Source organism: Salvelinus namaycush, chromosome 8, assembly GCF_016432855.1.
Source record: "Salvelinus namaycush isolate Seneca chromosome 8, SaNama_1.0, whole genome shotgun sequence".
Classification (NCBI taxonomy): Eukaryota; Metazoa; Chordata; class Actinopteri; order Salmoniformes; family Salmonidae; genus Salvelinus; species Salvelinus namaycush.
Genome location: NC_052314.1, coordinates 47,041,932 through 47,065,722, shown reverse-complemented (window position 1 = coordinate 47,065,722; position 23,791 = coordinate 47,041,932). Strand labels below are relative to the sequence as shown.

The following is a 23,791-nucleotide window of genomic DNA, read 5'->3' as shown; positions in this document are numbered from 1 at the left end:
TTTCAAGCTCACCCATTATTCAGCTGGACCTCACTTCTCGTGAGACTTATGCACCCATCAAAGAGAGACATGAAGATCTTTACCACTGCAGTGCTGTAAGAAGTATACCCCCAGTCTGGTGTATCTTGATGTGCACTCAGTCTCCAGAATTCAGCCCAAGCCCTTCCATTTCTGGCAGTTTTTTCCTGAGGACATACACACTAACACATGGGTTATTTCCTGACAACAGACTTTCTTCTTATAGCAAGATCACTAAATCTTAATTTTTTAATAACAGCCCTATGTAAACATTCTGTCTCAAATACCTGGCCTCCTGCCACAGAAATATTCATAATGATAGTCAAATGATGGTCCCTACAGCAACTGCTGTAAAATAACATGTAATCAGTCAAGTGTCTTCCAGTTGGAAGAATATCCAATCCTAACAAAACTAAGTCATAAGTTTCTTAAACTTTTGCTCTAGTGTTCAAAATGCCACCACTTATTACTTTTACCATAATCTAGGTATGTGAATTGTTCTATTTACTTTAGACTTGTCCCTATATTTTACACAGCCAGCTGTCTTCTGTGAGTTATCTCCTCTATTGTTATACATAGTTTCTAGAAATAACACCCCTTCACTACTATAACCTTCATTTATGAGTCCCCTCATATCCCCAATGTAGTCACAGTTTTTCTAACCCATAACACATGAGTCACTACTCCTAATTTCCTTCCATAGTTTGATACATACTTAAACATTCTCAAATCCATGTTAATCAATTTATATCATTCCCTCCTCAGGAACAATATACACTTAAGTTCCTTAAAACAAAAATAAATTGACCAAACAAGAAAAAGAGAAAAAGAAATTATAAAAACTATTTGTAATGTAATTAAACCTGGGGAAAACGTTCATCTGTTTCATTCTATGCCAATGTTATTGTTGGTCTCTTTCTTCTTCATCCTTGGGTATCATCGCACAACAGACTACCTTTTTATTCAATTACTTATATTATTACAATTTATCATTACAATTACAATGACATTATAACACAAAAGAAACAAAAAAACCTTTAATCTAATATTCTGTAAGTTTTGTCAACCACCCTGTCTCAGGATTAGTTTCCAGAGCTTCCCTAGGCCTAGTAAATTTAAACAGTTCTATATTCAAATCATAACTAAACCGTTCTTTTTAAAATACATTTTCCAGCCCAATATTCAGGATAACAGTCCTTAGTGTTTACTTTAACTCAAATTTGACCTTATCTATTCAATACACATCATCCCTTTAGTAATTAACATTTATACTAAAAACTTTTATTACCAGTAATATCTATTTTCCAAATAGCCCTTTTGTCTCAGTTTTTCTCTCATGAGTGGCCTGGTAATAAAAGGTCAGTACCCCAATTCCTTTTAGTTTTTCTTCTCCCAGCAAATATAATTTCAGCATGTCTATTTTTAGATACAGTTCACAGGTCATCAGACACAGTTGTCCCTCACTATTCAGTCGGTTAGGGTGGGTTTGAGCTCCACACACACTTGTTGTGGTGATATTCTCTTCCATGCCTTAAAGCATTCTGAAGTCACCTTCCATGATAACTCCCTTATTCTACTGGTGATCTCTCAGACGAATTACAGATTATGTAGTTATCAACATAACCCTCGCAGAGACCCACACTCCAATAAATCCTTTGGAGTAACTTTCATCACTTTTTAACATATTTTCCTTTTTATATGCAGAATGAACAAAGCACATTTGTGTATTTACCCAAAGACCATAACCCCAGGGAACTGATAATTTTACTTATGAACCCATGTTATATCAAAAAAATAAACCTATTTGAATAACTTAGTCAATTTAAGCATACAACTCTTCATAATTTCCCCAGGGAAATAATAGCTTTTCAAAGTAATTATACACTTTGAATAGAGACTGGTGTTTCTTAATCATTTTATAATTAAATCCCACCTGTTCCAACAATTTCTAGTGAAGGTGATCAGTCTTTCACGGGAAATTCTTAGGATTCAGGGCATTTTGACACCATTAAAATGTTTTCACTCCCCTTTCTTTAGAAACAACTTAAATACATTTTTCAAAAACATTTCCATCCTTCTGCATACCCAATTTGAAACTGAATTGAAAAAACCCTTCCAATTAATCTACTAACGCATATTCATTCCCGGTACATGGTGTACTTACTAGTGAACCATAGGCCAAGAACACAAAGGGACTGGACTCACTTATCCGGAACTCCATTTTTTAACCTTATCCAGATATTGTCACGACTCCCGCCGAAGTTGACTCCCCTGCCTGTTCGGGCGGTGCTCGGCGGTCGTCGTCACCGTCCTACTAGCCGCCACCGATCCCTTTTTCGTTTGTCTGTTTGTTTTGTCTTATTTAGTTGCACCTGTTTTCTGTTTCGTAATTAGCTTCCCTATAATTAGGAGTTTAACCCGCCCTTGTTTTGTGCGGGATTGTTTTTTGTTACGTGTGTGTATTTTGGGTGTTTGGCAAGTGTTCTCTCTGCGCCCTGGATGTTCGGGCTTATTCAGTTTTTGTGAAGTAAAAATATAAGGAATATTTTTCCCAAGCGGCTCTCTCTCTCTGCGTCTGGTTCTTTCGCCAACCTAGTCCCGCGTGACAGAATCCCGCACCGGACAAAATGGAACCAGCAGGAGCAGCCGCGTCTCCTCTCCCATCGATGGAGGAAAGGGTCCTCCATCACACCAGTGTTCTCCACAGAATTGGGTCGGCTATGGACCAAATGATGGAGAGGATGGATCGATGGGAGAGGAGTGGCCTTCCCACCTCATCTCCAGCACCCCCTCCTCCAACACCTCCTGTTCCTGTTACAGCATCCGGCTCCGGGGCTCTTCGGCTGGCGCTCCCACGGGAGTATGATGGAACGGCGGCCGGGTGTCAGGGGTTTCTTCTCCAGCTGGAGCTTTACCTGGCGACCGTTCGTCCTACTCCCTCCGGAGAGGAGAGCGTGAGCGCCCTCGTCTCCTGTTTGACTGGACGAGCTCTTGAATGGGCCAACGCAGTGTGGAATGGCCCAGACTCGGCGAGGGATCATTACCCTGAGTTCACCCGCCGATTCCGAGCTGTGTTTGACCACCCACCAGAGGGTCGTGCGGCGGGTGAACGGCTGTTCCACCTGCGTCAGGAGATGAGGAGCGTACAGGACTTTGCCCTGGAGTTCAGGACCTTGGCTGCAGGAGCAGGGTGGAACGACAGGGCCTTAATAGACCATTTCCGATGTAGCCTTAGGGAGGACGTCCGCAGGGAGCTAGCGTGTCGGGACACCACACTCACGCTGGACGAACTTATTGACATGGCCATCCGTCTCGACAACCTGCTGGCTGCCCGCGGACGTTCGGAACAGGTCCTGTCGTTTCCACCTCCCAGCCCTCCTGCTCCTATCCCTATGGAGTTAGGGGGGGCAGCGTCAAGGGGGACCGGAGGAGGAGTGTCCTCCTGCACCAGTTGTGGTCGGCGAGGGCACACGGCCGACCGGTGCTGGAGGAACTCTTCTGGGAGTCGGGAGGGCAGGCGGAACACTACTCGATCACCCCAGGTGAGTCAGCACCAGACTTACCCAGAGCTTCCTGTTAGTCATATGTATGTGTTAACCTATTTCCCCGGGTTTTCTCCCTCTCTACAGCATAAGGCGCTAGTCGATTCAGGCGCAGCTGGGAATTTCATTGATCGGGGGCTCGCATTAAGGCTAGGGATTCCCCTTGTGTCGTTAGACATACCTTTCCCCGTGCACTCCTTAGATAGCCGACCATTAGGGTCAGGAATGGTTAGGGAGGCCACGGTACCACTGGACATGGTAACGCAGGGTAGTCATAAGGAGCAGATTAGTCTGTTCCTTATCGACTCACCTGCGTTTCCAGTGGTATTGGGAATTCCCTGGCTAGCTCAGCACAACCCGGTGATTTCCTGGCAACAGGGGGCTCTTAAGGGGTGGTCAGAGGAGTGTTCAGGCAGGTGTCTAGGAGTTGCCGTTGGTGCGACTACGGTGGAGAGTCCAGACCAGGTTTCCACCGTGCGCATTCCCTCTGAATATGCCGATTTGGCTATCGCCTTCAGTAAAAAGAAGGCGACCCAATTACCACCCCATCGACGAGGGGACTGCGCGATAAACCTCCTGGAGAACGCTGCACTTCCTAGGAGTCACGTGTATCCTTTGTCCCAGGAGGAGACAGCGGCTATGGAGACATATGTTACTGAATCACTGGGACAGGGATACATTATGCCCTCCGCATCACCTGTCTCCTCGAGCTTCTTTTTTGTGAAGAAGAAGGATGGCGGTTTACGCCCGTGCATTGATTATCGAGGTCTAAATTCCATCACAGTGGGGTTTAGTTACCCACTACCTCTCATCGCTACGGCGGTGGAATCATTTCACGGGGCACGCTTCTTCACAAAATTGGACCTGAGGAGTGCGTATAATCTGGTGCGTATCCGGGGAGGAGATGAGTGGAAAACCGCATTTAGTACTACATCTGGCCATTATGAGTACCGCGTCATGCCATATGGGTTGAAAAATGCTCCAGCTGTCTTTCAATCCTTCGTAGATGAGATTCTCCGAGACCTGCTCGGGCAGGGAGTGGTAGTGTACATTGATGACATCTTGATCTACTCTGCCACCCGCGCGGCGCATGTGTCTCTGGTGCGTAAGGTACTTGGGCGACTGCTGGAGCATGACCTGTATTGCAAGGCGGAGAAATGTGAGTTCTTCAAACAGGCCGTTTCCTTCCTGGGTTATCGTATTTCCACCTACGGGGTGATGATGGAGGATGACCGCGTTACAGCCGTGCGTAATTGGCCGACTCCGACCACGGTGAAAGAGGTGCAGCGGTTTTTAGGGTTTGCCAATTACTACCGGAGGTTTATCCGGGGTTTTGGTCAGGTGGCTGCTCCCATTACCTCACTGCTGAAGGGAGGACCGGTGCGCTTGCGTTGGTCAGCAGAGGCGGACAGAGCTTTCAGTCGTCTGAAGGAGCTGTTTACCAATGCGCCCGTGTTGGCGCATCCGGACCCCTCTTTAGCGTTCATAGTGGAGGTGGACGCGTCCGAGGCGGGGGTCGGGGCCGTGCTGTCCCAGCGCTCGGGTGAACCACCCAAGCTCCGCCCTTGTGCCTTCTTTTCGAGGAAGCTCGGTCCGGCGGAGCGAAACTATGATGTGGGGGACCGGGAGTTGTTAGCTGTAGTCAAGGCTCTGAAGGTGTGGAGACATTGGCTTGAGGGGGCGAAACACCCTTTTCTCATCTGGACTGACCATCGTAATCTCGAGTACATCCGGGAAGCGAGGAGACTAAATCCGCGTCAGGCTAGATGGGCCATGTTTTTCACCCGGTTTCAGTTCACCATCTCGTACCGACCAGGCTCCCAAAACACCAAGGCCGACGCGCTGTCCCGTCTCTATGATACCGAGGAGCGGTCCGTTGAGCCAACTCCCATCATTCCACCTTCATGTCTCGTGGCACCGGTGGTATGGGAGGTGGACGCGGAGATAGAGAGAGCCTCACGGTTAGAGCAGACCCCTCCTAACTGTCCAGCGGGGGTTCAGTACGTGCCAGGAGGGGTCCGGGATAAGCTAATCCGTTGGGCTCATACTCTCCCCTCCTCGGGTCATCCTGGCATCGAGAGGACAGTGCGGAGTCTTAGAGGGAGATACTGGTGGCCCACGTTGGCTAAGGACGTGAGATTTTATGTCTCCTCCTGCTCGGTGTGCGCTCAGAGCAAGGCTCCTCGGCACTTGCCTAGAGGGAAGTTACAGCCCCTCCCCGTTCCACAACGGCCGTGGACACACTTATCGGTGGACTTTCTTACCGATCTTCCCCCGTCCCAGGGAAGCACTACTATTTTGGTCGTTGTGGATCGGTTTTCTAAGTCCTGCCGTCTCATCCCGTTGCCCGGTCTCCCTACGGCCCTGCAGACTGCGGAAGCCTTGTTTACCCATGTCTTCCGGCACTATGGGGTGCCTGAGGACATCGTTTCTGATCGGGGCCCCCAATTCACGTCCAGAGTTTGGAGGGCGTTTATGGAAAGACTGGGGGTCTCGGTCAGCTTGACCTCGGGTTTTCACCCCGAGAGTAATGGGCAGGTGGAGCGCGTAAACCAGGATGTGGGCAGGTTTCTGCGGTCATATTGCCGGGACCGGCCTGGTGAGTGGGCGAGGTATGTTCCTTGGGCTGAGCTCGCTCAGAACTCCCTCCGCCACTCCTCAACGAACATGTCCCCGTTTGAGTGTGTGTTAGGTTACCAGCCGGTCCTGGCCCCATGGCACCAGAGTCAGACCGAGGCTCCTGCGGTAGAGGAATGGGTACAGCGCTCCAAGGACACCTGGAAAGCCGTCCAGGAATCGCTAAAGTTAGCAGGACAACGGCAGAAGAGGAGCGCTGACCAGCACCGCAGTGAGGCCCCCGTGTTCACACCGGGGGACAGGGTCTGGCTCTCGACCCAAAACCTGCCTCTCCGCCTGCCCTGTCGGAAGCTGGGGCCGCAGTGTGTGGGGCCGTTTAAAGTCCTGAGGAGAATAAACGAGGTGTGTTATAGGTTACAACTCCCTAGGTATTACCGTATTAACCCCTCGTTTCATGTGTCTCTCCTCAGGCCGGTGGTGGCTGGTCCCCTGCAAGAAGGTGAGGTGCCTGAGGTCCCTCCACCCCCTCTGGAGATCGAGGGGTCCCCGGCGTACACAGTACGTGCCATTCTGGACTCGAGACGCCGGGTGAGGGGCCTACAGTACCTCGTGGACTGGGAGGGGTACGGTCCGGAGGAGAGATGCTGGGTTCCGGTGGGGGACATTTTAGATCCTACTCTACTGAGAGACTTCCACCGCCTCCACCCGGATCGCCCGGCACCTCGCCCTCCGGGTCGTCCTCGAGGCCGGTGGCGGCGCGCTGCGGGAGCCGCGCGTCAGGAGGGGGGTACTGTCACGACTCCCGCCGAAGTTGACTCCCCTGCCTGTTCGGGCAGTGCTCGGCGGTCGTCGTCACCGTCCTACTAGCCGCCACCGATCCCTTTTTCGTTTGTCTGTTTGTTTTGTCTTATTTAGTTGCACCTGTTTTCTGTTTCGTAATTAGCTTCCCTATAATTAGGAGTTTAACCCGCCCTTGTTTTGTGCGGGATTGTTTTTTGTTACGTGTGTGTATTTTGGGTGTTTGGCAAGTGTTCTCTCTGCGCCCTGGATGTTCGGGCTTATTCAGTTTTTGTGAAGTAAAAATATAAGGAATATTTTTCCCAAGCGGCTCTCTCTCTCTGCGTCTGGTTCTTTCGCCAACCTAGTCCCGCGTGACAGATATTTTTCTTTTTAAAGCGGCTGACTTTAACTAACTGCTTTCCACAGTAATGCAGTCTCCAATGACCTTTTGACCAGAGAAGATTAAACCCTTTTTTTCTGGAAAAGAAAGTGTACATATCGTTAATATTCACAATGTTACCTTTTAATCAACAAACCAATAGTATTACTTATACATAGATTTTATTCTATAAGCGTCTTAACAGTTTCAGAGAATGACGGTATAGAATGTCTAACAATTAAAATCCCATCTGTACTCTACTAGATGTCAAGTCAAACGTGATCTAATACTTCTTCTTGACCACATATAAACTGTAATCTCTATGAACCACTCATTGTTCGATCAGAGACTATACACCGCCAAGTGAAAATTCCATTCTTACTAACCTCAAACCGATTAGTTGTTTGTTATTTTGACAAGGATACAAACTCTTGTATAGCGGCATTTCCTGCTACCGCACTAAGTTCCAGTGTCACCGTACACTCATTTTCCCCATACGCGATATCACCATATGCAAAACAGGGAGCTATTTTCTTATTGGTTCTTAGATATTGTCAATAGTTCTGCTAATCACCGACACGTCTGCGAGGACGAGCGGAACCATATTTGTACTTCATCGTAATGTATTTTCTGATGATAGAATGTTGACATCAGAACGCCTGCAAATCGAGCTTCACACCATGGTCCCATGCGACTGTCCCAATTCCCAATTGCCTCCCTGAATTGTTTATTTTATTTATCCTGTTTACTGGGTAATGGCGTCCTCCATTATCCAGTTTTTTCATATTCAATCCGAGTTCGGTAGAACTAATGTGCGCTTCTTTCAGTGACTCCATGGCTTTTTTAAATCCCTCATCTCTCTATGCTATGGAGAAACAGTCCTTTTGTTTTCATGCCACTATTTATTTATTTATTTTTCCTAAATACTCCCATCGTATTATACACCTTTTATTTACTATTTTTCCAAGGTAGAGCTAATCCCCTTTCCCAGATAATAATTCATTTGTCACATCACTTAATTTCTCCTATCAAAGCCTACTCTATATAGTACAGACATTATTTCTGAATACTACAGATGACTTAATGTCTTATTCTAGTACAGTACTTCAAATATCACTGTGTTTTTCCGTTTACAGATATCATTATTTATTAATTTTATTAGTTTGCTTATTTTATAACTTTAACTTTATTCCGTGTATTAAATCCAATTTAATACATTTTTCCTTATAATTTAGCTAGTTATAATGTCTACACTTTCTTATCTCTTTATTTATCCGCTTGCTACATTGTCTTTTAGCCTATTTTACTGTTTAATTCCTGATTCATGGTTTTAGTGAAACAAGCCTCTCCTATTCTGGTCTCAGTATCTTTTACACCCCTCTCTGTCCTTCAGGCTATTTTTAGACTGCAGTCTCTGTTGGTACAGAGCGGCTGATCACTTGCTGTTTCCTACAATTTACACGTAATATCTTCAATATGTGTTCTAGACTTCTGTTATGGTGTTTCTAGTGTATTTTTGTCATTCTAGACAGCCTAGATTTATTTTAACCTCATAGTATAATATTTATTTTAACCTCATAGTATAGTTTCAGTTTATTTTTAACTTTCTTTCCGAACTTTCTGATTCGTGCCTCGTTTAATACCTCTTTAACAACCTATTGTATTTTTACAATGGTCTTTTAACACATTATCACGTCAATTTTTATCCTTATTTATAACTTATTTTGCCCAATATTTTTCGATTTTGTTCCTCTTCCCAGTGAGAGTTAAATGCACTCTCCTTCTCAAATTACACTCAGTTAACTGTCAGAGAGGCTTGCGCATTCCTCTTCCTACCAGTTGGTCAGACACACACACTATTTTCCTAATCTGCTCATTCATCACAAAGAATTGTCATTCATTTATTCACACATACTCTTCGTTTTACCTAAAACGACCCCTAGTTGGTTCCTACTAACTTATTTCATTTTCTCAACATAAGCCGGAATTATACTATAGGATTTTTCACGATATGACGAGACTACTACCTAATCGGGCCAGCCTGTCTTCATATCCTATTCAACCCCCAATACTGATCTCTATTCTATATTAGAGCAATATCGTGGCGTGACCTACCGATTTTCAAACCCCCGTTTAGCTAGACAGAGCGTTTTTATCCGCAGGATTTATTTTGCAGTTGAACCCCGCACAATCAGGCCAGTGTTCTCCCACGTTCTATAAATATTCACCCACAGACCCTCCTGCCGTGAATATCCCACCCAAGCAGACCCCTTTCTAATTTTCTTTTTTAAAGGGCGGTATCGTGGCTTCCTAACTACTTATTTATGCAGCTCTCTATTCTTTTTAGAGCCGTATTCATAAGTAACCTGTCCAAGCTTTCCTTCTACTAATTTTATCGAAGAGGTATTACAGGATTTTCTACCTACATTATCTGTTTTGACCGTATGGGTAGACAGTCACATACTCACTTAGTCCCGACACCTGTACATATATATATATTTAATACAATTCCCAAAATCACACATACATGCAAATTCATTGAATTCAAAAGTTCTTTAGTATTTACTGGTTTCTTTTTAGGAAATTTGAAAGAGAGACTTACGTGGGCCATCCATACAAACATTTCAACTACGTAAGAACAAGCTTACCTTTTTATAGTTGTGGCCACATTGTTTGCAAGATTGTCCAAAGAAACTATCACCAACCCGGAACGCCATTCCGCAGTCCCTGTCCCTCCTGGCAAAGCTCGCCAAATATGTCGTGGATAATCGTCTCAGAAATATAACACTCTTACAAGAACTTGTGAGATCAACATAGGCTTTTAATACAATGTATCACAAGCCGTGTCAGTCCGCGGAAAGACCACCTTTCCTAAGCCCTGGCTCTGTTTTTATACACACACATAAAAATTATTTTTTTACATACGCACATTAAGTTACTTCTCATACGTCATATGTTACCATTGTCTTTCATTTTCAGGCTTCCTGCTTGTTCATGCCCAATAACGCCTGTATCCGCTCTTGATTAGATTACAATGGCGCCAGGACCTTCTCAGTGTCCTAATATAAATATGTATTATGCCTATAGTCCATCTGTTGGTCATTTGGCTGGCCCCCTCTTTTGTATGTCCCTCTGACCTCGGTGTGTCCAGCTATTCTATGCACTTATGGCCTTGCTTTAGTTTCCTGTCCTAGACAATAGACAATGTACTCTAAGTTTACACTAAGCCTTTATAATGGCTTTGGCCATTATGTCTTAGTTTCCTGTTTTTACCAGCCTGTATCCATTCACTCCCACAACCTCTACATGCTTTGTAAGTAGGAAAACCTGCAAAATCGGCAGTGTACTTGTTCTTCCCACTGTATGTGTAAAATTTTTAAAAAAAAACAAAACACACTGAAGTAGTTGGGACTGTAAATTGTGACAGTTTTATTTCTATGCATTGAGACGTGGGCCATTTATGTTTTGGGAACTGTGTTACTTTGTGTTATTTTGTATGGGAAGAAAGCCAGGTATTTCTGTAAACGGAAAGGAACATTCTTGAAATAGAACAGTGTTAACCTTCTTACTTTTTCAGAAGAGATACTGGAACTACATAATGTACTGCTAGGCACTGGAACCACTGACTTGCCTTCCTTTTCTCTAGGTATCCTCCTCTTAAACCAACAGCCCTTGTATGGTGCTACCCACCGCTCCATGTGCTTTCGGGAAATTAGGGAATATGGACTGTATAGACTACTTGATCCTTCAAGTGGAGTTATTACTGAACAGGACAAGTTCAGAGGACTTTGTGGACTGAAAAGAAGAAGAGAAAAATGTAACTTTCAAGAACCCAAAGGGGTAACATATCTAATGTCCATGTAACTGAAATGAAAACCATTGGGTGTTGTGCCTTTGTATGAGTGTTGGAGTGGTGCTAGATCTAATCACCATCCAGAGTGGGGGTAGTGTTGCTAAAGTAGGATTATAGCTTTAAAACACCAAAGTGCATTATGGGTAACGTAGTAAGGTAACCTTCGGTTTTGATTGTGCAACTGTGTGTGACGGGATGTAGCTGAACTGTGAGCCACGCTCTTTTTGCCCACTATTTTTATTTTTTTATTTTGTCATTCAGACTACCTCAAATGATGTGTGTTTAATAAAAGTTAACTACTTCAGTGGAATTCCAGAGTAACTCGTCATTAGCAGCTGATAAGATCCCCAAATGTGGGAATTACACCATAACATCTGGCCCTGGAGCAGGCAAGTGAAGGCTCTCCTGAGCCGTCCTGACTAGGGTCTGGAAGCGAGGCACACAACTGATTGGCTCAAACCCATTAAGAAGGAAAGAAATTCCACAAATTAACTTAACAAGGCACACCTGTTATTGAAACGCATTCCAGGTGACTACCTCATGAAGCTGGTTGAGAGAATGCCAATTGAGTGCAAAGCTGTCATCAAGCACTTTGCACTCAATACATCAATACCAATGTACTGCCTGAAGATACATGTGTTAATTGGATTGGATGTGAACTAGCAAATCCAACATACAAGTGTGTTGAAGGCATTTTTTGCACTTTGTTGTCATGTAGGCTTATTCAAACCCTATTTGACACCTTATTTTGGAGCCACAATAAACACTTATTTGAAGAATCTCAAATATAAAATGTATTTTGATTTGTTTAACACTTTTTTGGTTACTACATGATGTTTTAGTTCATAGTTTGATGCCTTGACTATTATTCTACAATTTAGAAAATAGTAAAAATAAAGAAGGTAGGTGTCCAAACTTTTGACTGGTACTGTACATTTTACATATAATTTTGACATACATGGTACTTTTATATACAGTAATCACATTACAATAATATATTACCTAACATAAGCGCTTTAGTCCCACCTATCACCATAGACCACCCTTGGTTGGTTTCCATGTGCCATATACTTTTAAATTGTGCTGTAAATGTTTTACATACATTTTGAACCATTCTAATTGCACGGAATGTGAGCTAAAAGTGAAAACCTTTCCTACGAGTATTATTATTGACTGACTATGGCTTTCCAAATTGCCCACCACTGCTATTCGTAAGGTTCATTTTAAGGGAATGTTGTGATTTTCTAACTATTCCTGAACTTGTGATCAGAAACAAGCTACATAGGGGAAATACCAGAATAAACGATTAAGTAATTCCTTCTCTATATATATATAGCATTCTGTTATTGGCAAGAACTTTGTATAATAATTTAAATTGAAAAACTCCTGTTTTTTTTATATCAATTAACAAACCATGTGCCATGGAATCAATACATTGAAAATCTCCTCCCATTTATTTTGCAAACTGTATGGCGCAGCTGTCAACCTTTTTGTCCTCAAATGTAACTGGTATATTTTTCTATTTATGCCAATTATTTTCAGCCAATTTGTATCTTTGTGTTTTCTATGATCTGAACTAAATCATCTTAATGTTTTCTATGATCTGAACTAAACTGCAGCTAGGGTAGTCAACATGCATTCTAAGATTACAGGGGTCAGTCTAAGCAGCCTTCCGTACCTGTTAAACAAATGTGTTACGCAAGGTTTTGTATTTTTGTATTTATTACAGATATCCATTAGCTGTAGATATGTGGTAGTGGTGAAGTAGGGACCTGATGGCACACAGTGTGCTGTGAAATCTGAATGGATTGTAATGTTTTCAAATTGTATAAGCGGTCTTAATTTTGCTGGACACCAGGAAGAGTAGCTGCTGCTTTGGCTAATGGGGATCCATAATAAATACAAATACACCAGAACACAGCCCCATCTCTATGATCATCAGATAGAATGAGGGACAGAAAAGGGGGCTTCTCTACCTTATTTTTTCTATGTTGTGGGATCAGAGGATAAGTGTGTGCGAGAAAGCTGACAGGGATTGAGTGGTGAGTAGAGATTGTCAGACATTTAAGTGATCTAAACTAGACCGTACTCGGTTCCAAGTGGCCTCACACACTCCCTAATGTTTTTATTTATTTATTTATTTCACCTTTATTTGACCAGGTAGGCAAGTTGAGAACAAGTTCTCATTTACCATTGCGACCTGGCCAAGATAAAGCAAAGCAGTTCGACACATACAACAACACAGAGTTACACATGGAGTAAAACAAACATACAGTCAATAATACAGTAGAAAAATAAGTCTATATACAATGTGAGCAAGTGAGGTGAAGGCAAAAAAAAGGCCATGGTGGCAAAGTAAATACAATATAGCAAGTAAAACACTGGAATGGTTGATTTGCAGTGGAAGAATGTGCAAAGTAGAGAGAAATAATGGGGTGCAAAGGAGCAAAATAAATAAATAAATAAAGTAGGGAAAGAGGTAGTTGTTTGGGCTAAATTATAGATGGGCTATGTACAGGTGCAGTCATCTGTGAGCTGCTCTGACAGCTGGTGCTTAAAGCTAGTGAGGGAGATAAGTGTTTCCAGTTTCAGAGATTTTTGTAGTTCGTTCCAGTCATTGGCAGCAGAGAACTGGAAGGAGAGGCGGCCAAAGGAAGAATTGGTTTTGGGGGTGACCAGAGAGATATACCTGCTGGAACGCGTGCTACAGGTAGGTGCTGCTATGGTGACCAGCGAGCTGAGATAAGGGGGGACTTTACCTAGCAGGGTCTTGTAGATGACCTGGAGCCAGTGGGCTTGGCGACGGGTATGAAGAAGAGGGCCAGCCAACGAGAGCGTACAGGTCACAGTGGTGGGTAGTATATGGGGCTTTGGTGACAAAACGGATGGCACTGTGATAGACTGCATCCAATTTATTGAGTAGGGTATTGGAGGCTATTTTGTAAATGACATCACCGAAGTGGAGGATTGGTAGGATGGTCAGTTTTACAAGGGTATGTTTGGCAGCATGAGTGAAGGATGCTTTGTTGCGGAATAGGAAGCCGAACTTTGTATTGGAGATGTTTGATGTGAGTCTGGAAGGAGAATTTACAGTGTAACCAGACACCTAGGTATTTGTAGTTGTCCACATATTCTAAGTCAGAGCCGTCCAGAGTAGTGATGTTGGACAGGCGGGCAGGTGCAGGCAGCGATCGGTTGAAAAGCATGCATTTAGTTTTACTCGTATTTAAGAGAGTAAGCGTGAGTAAGAGGTACGAGGGAGATCATATTTATTTTCTCACTTGGGCTTCAGAGTTGCGCAGTGGTCTAAGGCATGGCATCTCAGTGCTAGAGGCATCACTACAGACCCTGGTTCGATCCCATGATCGGGAGTCCCATAAGCCGGCACACAATTGTCGTCCTGGTTAGGGGAGGATTTGGCCAGGGTAGGCCATCATTGTAAAATAATAATTTGTCCTTAACTGACTTGCCTAGTTATATAAAGGTTAACTCTTAAGGATTTTGTCAATTTTAGCCTAAAATGACATACCCAAATCTAACTGCCTGTAGCTCAGGACCTGAAGCAAGGATATAAATATTCTTGATACCATTTCAAAGGAAACACTTTAAAGTTTGTGGAAATGTGAAATTAATGTATGAGAGAATATAACACATTAGATCTGGTAAAAGACAATACAAAGAAAAAACACGTTTAAAAAAAGATAATTGTACCATTATCTTTGAAATGCAAGAGAAAGGCCATAATGAATTATTCTAGCCCAGACGCAATATAGACTTTGGCAACTAGATGCCAGGAGTGTATGGCAAAGTTTTAGACTGATCCAATGAACTATTGCATATCTATTCAAAATGTTGTATCAAGACTGCCCAAATGTGCCTAATTTGGTTTATTCATACATTTTCAAGTTCATAATTGTGCACTCTCCTCAAACAATAGCATGGTATTCTTTCACTGTAATAGCTACTGTAAATTGGACAGTGCAGTTAGCTTAAATTCCTGTAAATTGGACCGTGCTTCTACACCTGCATTAATTGCTGTTTGGGGTTTTAGGCTGGGTTTCTGTACAGCACTTCGAGATATTAGCTGATGTACGAAAGGCTATATAAAATAAACTTGATTTGATTTGTTAATATATCTGCCCTTATCAGATATGTCTATGTCCTGGGATTTTGTTTTGTTTCCTACAACCTCATGCTACTCACATTAGCATACGTTAGCGCAACCATCCCGAGGACAGGACACAGATCCTCTAGAGGTTCAATTTAAAAAAATATATATATTAAAAAGTTGTTTAGAATACACACAGAACCTCATGAATAGAAAAAGTCGATTTTAATAACAGTCACAAACATATGTGATGTGGTAAAACATTCAAACAGCTTTTTAACAAAAACATCATCTCCACGCTCCCCCCCTTCTGCCCCTCATACCCGGCACCTGACCCCTCACCCCGGACCCCTGACTAGTTACTCGGGACACTCCAGAGTTCCGGAGGAGTGGGTCGCTCTTCTTCAGGCGGCTCGGCTTCTCCTCACACTCACCATCAGACCTATACAGACCAGAGAGAGGATTTTTATAAATAAAGAATGTGTTCACTTTGTTTTGTAAATATTGTGTAGTGTAGTATGCTGTATTTTATTTGTTTGATATTGTATTTTGCTTTTTATGTATTTCATGAAATTGGACAATACCGGTCAAAAGTTTTAGGACACCTACTCATTCAAGGGGTTTTCTTTATTTTTACTATTTTCTACATTGTAGAATAATAGTGAAGACATCAAAACTATGAAATGACACATATGGAATCATGTAGAAACCAAAAGTGTTAAACAAATCAAGGTCATCTGATGCAGCACTCCACCACTCTCCTTCTTTGTAAAATAGCCCTTACACAGCCTGGAGGTGTGTTTTGGGTCATTGTCCTGTTGAAAAACAAATGATAGTCCCACTAAGCCCAAACCAGATGGGATGGCGTATCGCTGCATAATGCTGTGGTAGCCATGCTGGTTAAGTGTGCCGTGAATTCTAAATAAATCACAGACAGTGTCACCAGCAAAGCAACCCCACACCATAACACCACCACCTCCATGCGTTACGGTGGGAAATACACATGCAGAGATCATCCGTTCACCCACACCGCGTTTCACAAAGACACGGCGGGTGGAAACAAAAATCTCCAATTTGGACACCTAACCAAAGGACACATTTCCACCGGTCTATTGTTCTATGTTTTGGTTTCTTGGCCCAAGCAAGTATCTTCTTATTGGTGTCCTTTAGTAGTGGTTTCTTCGCAGAAATTTGACCATGAAGGCCTGATTCATGCAGTCTCCTCTGAACAGTTGATGTTGAGATGTGCCTGTTACTTGAACTCTGTGAAGCATTTATTTGGGCTGCAATTTCTGAGGCTGGTAACTCTAATGAACGTATCCTCTCCAGCACAGGTAACTCTGGGTCTTCCACTCCTGTGGCGGTCCTCATGAGAGCCAGTTTCATCATAGAGCTTGATGGTTTTTGCGACTGCACTTGAAGAAACTTTCACAGTCCTAGAAATGTTCCGTATTGACTGATCTTCATGTCTTAAAGTAATGGACTGTTGTTTCTCTTTGCTTATTTGAGCTGTTCTTGCCATAATATGAACGGCTATAATAGGGTGGCTATTTGAAGAATCTCAAATATAAAATATATTTGGATTTCTTTCACACTTTTATGGTTACTACATATGTGTTATTTCATAGTTTTGATGTCTTCACTATTATTCTACAATGTAGAAAATAGTAAAAATAAAGAAAAACCCTTGAATGAGTAGGTGTTCTAAAACTTTTGACCGGTAATGTATATGCAGGGCTCCCTCCAAAGAGACACTGGTCTCAATGGTGACTCCTTGATTCAATTAAGGTAAATAAAAAATAGACAATATGAAACACAAACCTTAATACACACACAATACACAGCCACAATAAACCGCAGTCTGAATGCTCAGAGCGCCAATAACATTCTGAAATACAGCTTGTTAAATGTTTGTTGTGGACAGGTAGGTTCATAAGGGGTGTGTGTCTGTGGTTTACCCATGTGTCAGCGTAGAGAGCAACTGCAGAGAGCGCGCCGCCCTGTCAGGCTGGGAGGGGAACTGCGCCAGGAGAGACCTGAGCTGGGCTGACACCTGACCTGCAAACACACAGGGGTGGAGGTGGGTTTATAAACTGAAATTAGATATATATTCCCAGGCCATTTTTGTGTTTGTATATTTGTGTGTATGCAGCACACCTGTGTTAGTTGGATTGCGTGTGGGGTGTCTGGTTTGGTCTCCAGGGGAGGAGGGATTGACCAGAGGGGCGTGAAGCTGAAACTTCACACTGTCCCACGATGACCCCAGACCTAAACACACACACACACCCCACCCCTTCCAGGTAAATAAAACACACATAATGCTTCACCACCCTTGAGGTAATTAAACCTTGTAATATTAGAATACTAGTTGCCATGGTTACCTGTGTTGTCCTGAGCTGGACTCTCCACTGGCTCTCCTGGAGAACGATCTAACAACTGATAGAAAGACAGATGGAGAGAGGGGTCTCATTGGTTTCCCTTAATAGGCAGTTCATAGCAGGGTTAAAAAGTGGGAACCGGGTTACCGATACTTACTAAGATTTAACACCCAAACCCACTTGCTTTCTACGAATAAATAACTGTGAAAAGCCGGTAAATAAGCTTAACAAGTCACATAATAAGTTGCATGGACTCACTCTGTGTGCAATAATAGTGTTTAATATGATTTTTGAATGACTACCTCATCTCTGTACCACACACATACAATTATCTGTAAGATCCCTCAGTCGAGCAGTGAATTTCAAACACAGATTCAACTACAAAGACCAGGGTGGTTTCCCAACACCACAAAGATACAGGCGTCCTTCCCAACTCCCTTGCCGGAGAGGAAGGAAACCACTCAGAGATTTTACCATGAGGCCAATGGTGACTTTAAAACAGTTACAGAGTTTAATGGCTGTGACAGGAGAAAACTGAGGATGGATCAACAACATATTAGTTACTCCACAATACTAACCCAATTGACAGAATTGTACAGAATAACAATATTCCAGAACATGCATCCTGTTTGCAACAAGGCACTAAAGTAATACTGCAAAAAAATGTGGCAAAGTAATCAACTTTTTGTCCTAAATACAAAAGTGTTATGTTTGGGGCCAATCTACATATTTTCAAACTTCATGTTATGGGTATACTTGTAATCGTTAAGGATAGGGGATTTTTTTTTAGGATAAAAGCACAGGCAAAATCCTAGAGGAAAACCTGGTTCATTCTGCTTATCAGCAGACACTGGGAGATGAATTCACCTTTCAGCAGGACAATAACCTAAAACACAAGGCAAAATCTACACTAGATTTGCTCACCAAGAAGAAAGTGAATGCTCCTGAGTGGCCGAGTTACAGTTTTGAATTAAATCGACTTGGAAATCTATGGCAAGACCTGAAAAATGGTTGTCCATCAATGATTAACAACCAATTTGACAGAGCTTGAAGAATTTTGAAAATAATAATGGGAATGTTGCACAATCCAGGTGTGGAAAGCTCTTAGAAATTTGCCCAGAATGACTAAGCTGTAATCGCAGCCAAAGGTGTGTCTAACATCTATTTGTATTTATTATGGATCCCCATTAGTTGCCGCCTAGCTATTCTTCCTGGGGTCCGGCAAAATTAAGGCAGTTATACAATTTTTTAAAACATTACAATACATTCATTACAGAATTCACAACACACTAAAAGTGTGTGCCCTCAGGCCCATACTCCACTCCCACATATCTACAACACAAAATCCATGTGAATGTATGTGTATAGTGCGTATGTTATCGTGTGTGTATGCATGTGTCTGTGCCTATATTTGGGCTTGCATCAGTTACCTGACGTAGAATAGTTCCATGTAGTCATGGCTCTATGTAGTACTGTACGCCTCCCAAAGTCTGTTCTGGACTTAGGGACTGTAAAATCATGTCTTTTGGGGTATGCATGGGTGCCTGAGCTGTGTTAGTCGTTTAAACAGACAGCTCGGTGCTTTCAACATGTCAATACCTCTCACAAATTAAATTTGTGAAGTCAATCTCTCCATTTTGAGCCAGGAGAGATATTAATGTTTGCTGTGTATATCCAAAGGCCAGCTGTGGTGCCCTTTTCTGAGACAATTGCAATTTTTCTAAGTCCCTCTTTGTGACACCTGACAAATTGACTGAACAGTAGTCCAGGTGTTAAAAAATCTTGTCTTTCATGGTCAAAGTCTTTAGGTGCCTTTTGGCAAACTCCAAGAGGGCTGTCATGTGCTTTTTACTGAAGAGTGGCTTCAGTCTAGCAACGTAGAAATGTAGAAAATAGTAAAAATAAAGAAACACCCTTGAATGAGTAGGCGTGTACAAACTTTTGACTGGTACTGTATATAGATGTCCTAGCCTACCTCTTTTAGGTGATACATTCAATGCAGTAGTAGCCTATATTTAGCTAATGAATGTGTTATACATAAGCTTCTAACTTATAGCGTCTTGTCTTTTGCAACTGCTCTCCACTGACCTTTCTCCTTAAAAAACACTGCTTAGCTCTTGGAGTTCCATAGAATAACTTGATGGAATTTTGTTGTTTCATTTCTTATACTAATAGACTATTTGAAGAGGAATACAAGCTCTTGTTTGCTTAATGTTAAATACAGCAGCTAAGCATGGGCGGTATACCATATACCGGGGTATTTGGAAAAAGCCATGGGATGGTTTTTCAATACAGTCCAAACAATTTATATAAACATTTTTTTTTTTTTTTTTGAATATTTGTAGCTACTTTTTCATTAAATATCTTCAGTCAATTTGTGCAATATGTTAGGAGATAAAGAACATTGTGTTCTTCATTTCACCCATCACATTATTATGAAGCTTACGGTAGTCCCCAGTCACGTGGTGTTTGTTTACAAGTGCACAACGATGAGGGAATGGAGACTTGTGAGTCACTCACTGTTGTGCAGCATGTGCCAGGTGATCTAATTACAGTATGGAATTCACAACTAAATGTTTGCCAGCTCAATATCCTATAACTATTAAGTTAACTGTCTAAAATGTGCTAAATGCATTTGGATTGCTAATTTAGTAACTAGTAAGCTATCTAGCTAAATGGTTAGCTTCTTACAAAATCAAGCATTTGCTTGGTAAAAACAGAGAATCCCTTCCTGGATTAAGAGCCTTGTTAGCTAAATATTTGTTTTGTGCGTGCAGTAAATTGTGAGTATCATTTTTGAGTTACTTGTATAGTTTAGGTTAGAAACTGTAAAAACATTTCGCAAGGCACTCATTAGCATTTAGAAAGCATTCTCTGTGGGATTTCACATGTACTTGTTAGCCTTGCTAACCTTCAGATTACAGAGTATCAGTGGGGTTTGAAAGCAGCGCCCTTGTGTTCAGTATTACAGAATATCCCGGTATGGCACAAGGTCGGTATGAAGATATGACCATCTGGATGCCGCCCAAGCCTAGCAGCCTATAGAACTCATGGAGTTTGAAAGAAAAGGGAACACCTGATGGCGGTAGAGTTATTTATTCAGACCCATAATGATTAAATCTTCGTTAAGAGAAGTAAAAGCTGTCTGCATCTTATTCTAGTCCTATATTATTAAAGCATTTCATTACAATGATGAAGATAAATTAAATAAGTTTTGTTGTCCTTAACAAGGAAGGAATTAAGCAACAATAGAGAAAGAGGTAGGCTTATAAGCACGTCGCACATTAGGGGAAATTTAATGGAAGGTATATGTGTAAGACTAGTAATTCTAAAGATAAAAAAATATACACTGCTCAAAAAAATAAAGGGAACACTTAAACAACACAATGTAACTCCAAGTCAATCACACTTCTGTGAAATCAAACTGTCCACTTAGGAAGCAACACTGATTGACAATAAATGTCACATGCTGTTGTGCAAATGGAATAGACAAAAGGTGGAAATTATAGGCAATTAGCAAGACACCCCCAATAAAGGAGTGATTCTGCAGGTGGTGACCACAGACCACTTCTCAGTTCCTATGCTTCCTGGCTGATGTTTTGGTCACTTTTGAATGCTGGCGGTGCTCTCACTCTAGTGGTAGCATGAGACGGAGTCTACAACCCACACAAGTGGCTCAGGTAGTGCAGCTCATCCAGGATAGGTTAGTAGTGGAGCAGGTTGAGAGCTTCAAGTTCCTTGGTGTCCACATCACCAACAAACTAGAATGGTCCAAACACACCAAGACAGTCGTGAAGAGGGCACGACAAAGCCTATTCCCCCTCAGGAAACAAAAAAGATTTGGCATGGGTCCTCAGATCCTCAAAAGGTTCTACAGCTGCAACATCGAGAACGTCCTGACTGGTTGCATAACTGCCTGGTACGGCAACTGCTCGGCCTCCGACCGCAAGGCACTACAGGTAGTGCGTACCTGCATTCCGGGACCTCTACACCAGGCGGTGTAGCAACCCCCCCCTGGGTTGTGCCGTAGCGAGATCTTTGTGGGCTATACTCGGCCTTGTCTCAGGATGGTAAGTTGGTGGTTGACGATATCCCTCTAGTGGTGTGGGGGCTGTGCTTTGGCAAAGTGGGTGGAGTTATCATCGGATGGGGCCAGAGCGCGCCTGCATGCCTTGTTCACCGGACATGCTACCTGTCCCAGACCTGCTGTTTTCAACTCTCTAGAGACAGCAGGAGCGGTAGAGATACTCTGAATGTGATCGGCTACGAAAAGCCAACTGACATTTACTCCTGACGTGCTGACCTGTTGCACCCTCGACAACCACTGTGATTATTATTATTTGACCCTGTTGGTCATCTATGAACATTTGAACATCTTGGCCATGTTCTGTTATCTCCACCCAGCACAGCCAGAAGAGGACTGGCCACCCCTCATAGCCTGGTTCCTCTCTAGGTTTCTTCCTAGGTTCTGGCCTTTCTAGGGAGTTTTTCCTAGCCACCGTGTGTCTACACCTGCATTGCTTGCTGTTTGGGGCTTTAGTCTGGGTATCTGTACAGCACTTTGAGATATCAGCTGATGTAAGGGCTTTATAAATACATTTGATTTGAGATGTATGCTCTTCACAGATGAATCCCGGTTTCAACTGTACCGGGCAGATGGCAGACAGCATCGTGTGGGCAAGCGGTTTGCTGATGTCAATGTTGTGAACAGAGTGCCGAAAATGTCCTAGTTCTTCCATGGCCTGCATACTCACCAGACATGTCACCCATTGAGCATGTATGTTGGGATGCTCTAGATAGACGTGTACGACAGCGTGTTCCAGTTCCTGCCAATATCCAGCAGAGCCATTGAAGAGGAGTGGGACAACATTCCACAGGCCACAATCAACAGCCTGACCAACTCTACACAAAGGAGGTGTCTCACGCTGCATGAGGCAAATGGTGGTCACACCAGATATTGACCTTTTTTAAAGGTATCCGTGACCAACAGATGCATATCTATATTCCCAGTCATGTGAAATCCATAGATTAGGGCCTGAAAATTGTATTTCAATTGACTGATTTCCTTATATGAACTGTAACTCAGTAAATGTTTTGAAATTGTTGCATGTCGCATTTATATTGTTGTTCAGTATATTTTATTCCTGTAAAAGGTATGGAATGTTGCACAAGCCCTGCACTTTTAAAATGGCTGTTTTTCAATGGGAATTTGCATGTTTAGAGCGCCACCATTAGTTATAAGATCTGAGAAAAAGAAATGTAAAAAAATATATATATATATTTTGGAACAGTAGTTGGTGACATATTATATCTCAAACCTAGACTTTTAAATCTCTTAGGCACCCCCCACCCACAAAAAAACTGTAAATGTATGTTTTTATTTGGTCTGCTGCATCTTGTAGTCACATTGGGATTCAGATAAAGGTGTCAGAAACACAGTTATTACCTTTCTAACAGTACTAAGCATGGGTTTGTAAGACAGTTTTAAAACCAAAATGTACTTTGAGGGTATTATACAATATTAGGCGTTGTTTAGAAAATTCCACCAGAGTTTAACAGGTTAATGTATGGATCAGCATCAGGCTGAAATCAAAGCGCTAATCAAATCCAGACATTTACAGTCCATCCGTTAAGTATTCAAACCCCTTGACTTTTCCCACATTTTGTTACATTACAACCTTATTTTAAAATTGATTAAATAACAAAAACCCCATACTGAAAGTCAAAACAAGTCTAGAAATTTTTGCAAATGTATAAAAAAAAAAAAACAGTAAAACCAGTGTATGTAAAACTGTATATGTAAGGTCCCACAGTTGACAGTGCATTTCAGAGCCAAAACCAAGCCATGAGGTCAAAGGAATAGAGCTCCAAGACAGGATTGTGTCGAGGCACAGATCTGGGGAAGGGTACCAAAACATTTCTGCAGCATTGAAGGTCCCCAAGAACACAGTGGCCTCCATCATTCTTAAATGGAAGAAGTTTGGAACGACCAAGACTCTTTCCTAGAGCCGTCCACCCGGTCAAACTGAGCAATCGGGGGAGAATGGCCTTGGACAGGGAGGTGACCAGCAACCTGATGGTCACTCTGACAGAGCTCCAGAGTTCATATGTGGAAAACCTTCCCTAAAGACTTTCAGAAAATGAGATTCTCTGGTC

At 42.6% G+C, this 23,791-nt stretch overlaps 1 protein-coding gene across 1 annotated transcript in view; it reads right to left on the bottom strand.

Moving 5' to 3' along the window:
* Window positions 1–15,465: 15,465 nt before the first annotated feature.
* Window positions 15,466–23,791, bottom strand: part of cntrob (centrobin, centrosomal BRCA2 interacting protein) — a 29,501-nt gene continuing 21,175 nt past the window's right edge. Inside the window, exons 18-21 of the mRNA XM_038999844.1 lie at window positions 17,639–17,693; window positions 17,415–17,525; window positions 17,216–17,315; window positions 15,466–15,699 (exon numbers count right to left, since the gene is read on the bottom strand). Coding sequence (XP_038855772.1) covers window positions 15,546–15,699; window positions 17,216–17,315; window positions 17,415–17,525; window positions 17,639–17,693 — 420 coding nt within the window. The 3' untranslated portion in view covers window positions 15,466–15,545. The remainder of the gene's footprint in view (window positions 15,700–17,215; window positions 17,316–17,414; window positions 17,526–17,638; window positions 17,694–23,791) is intronic.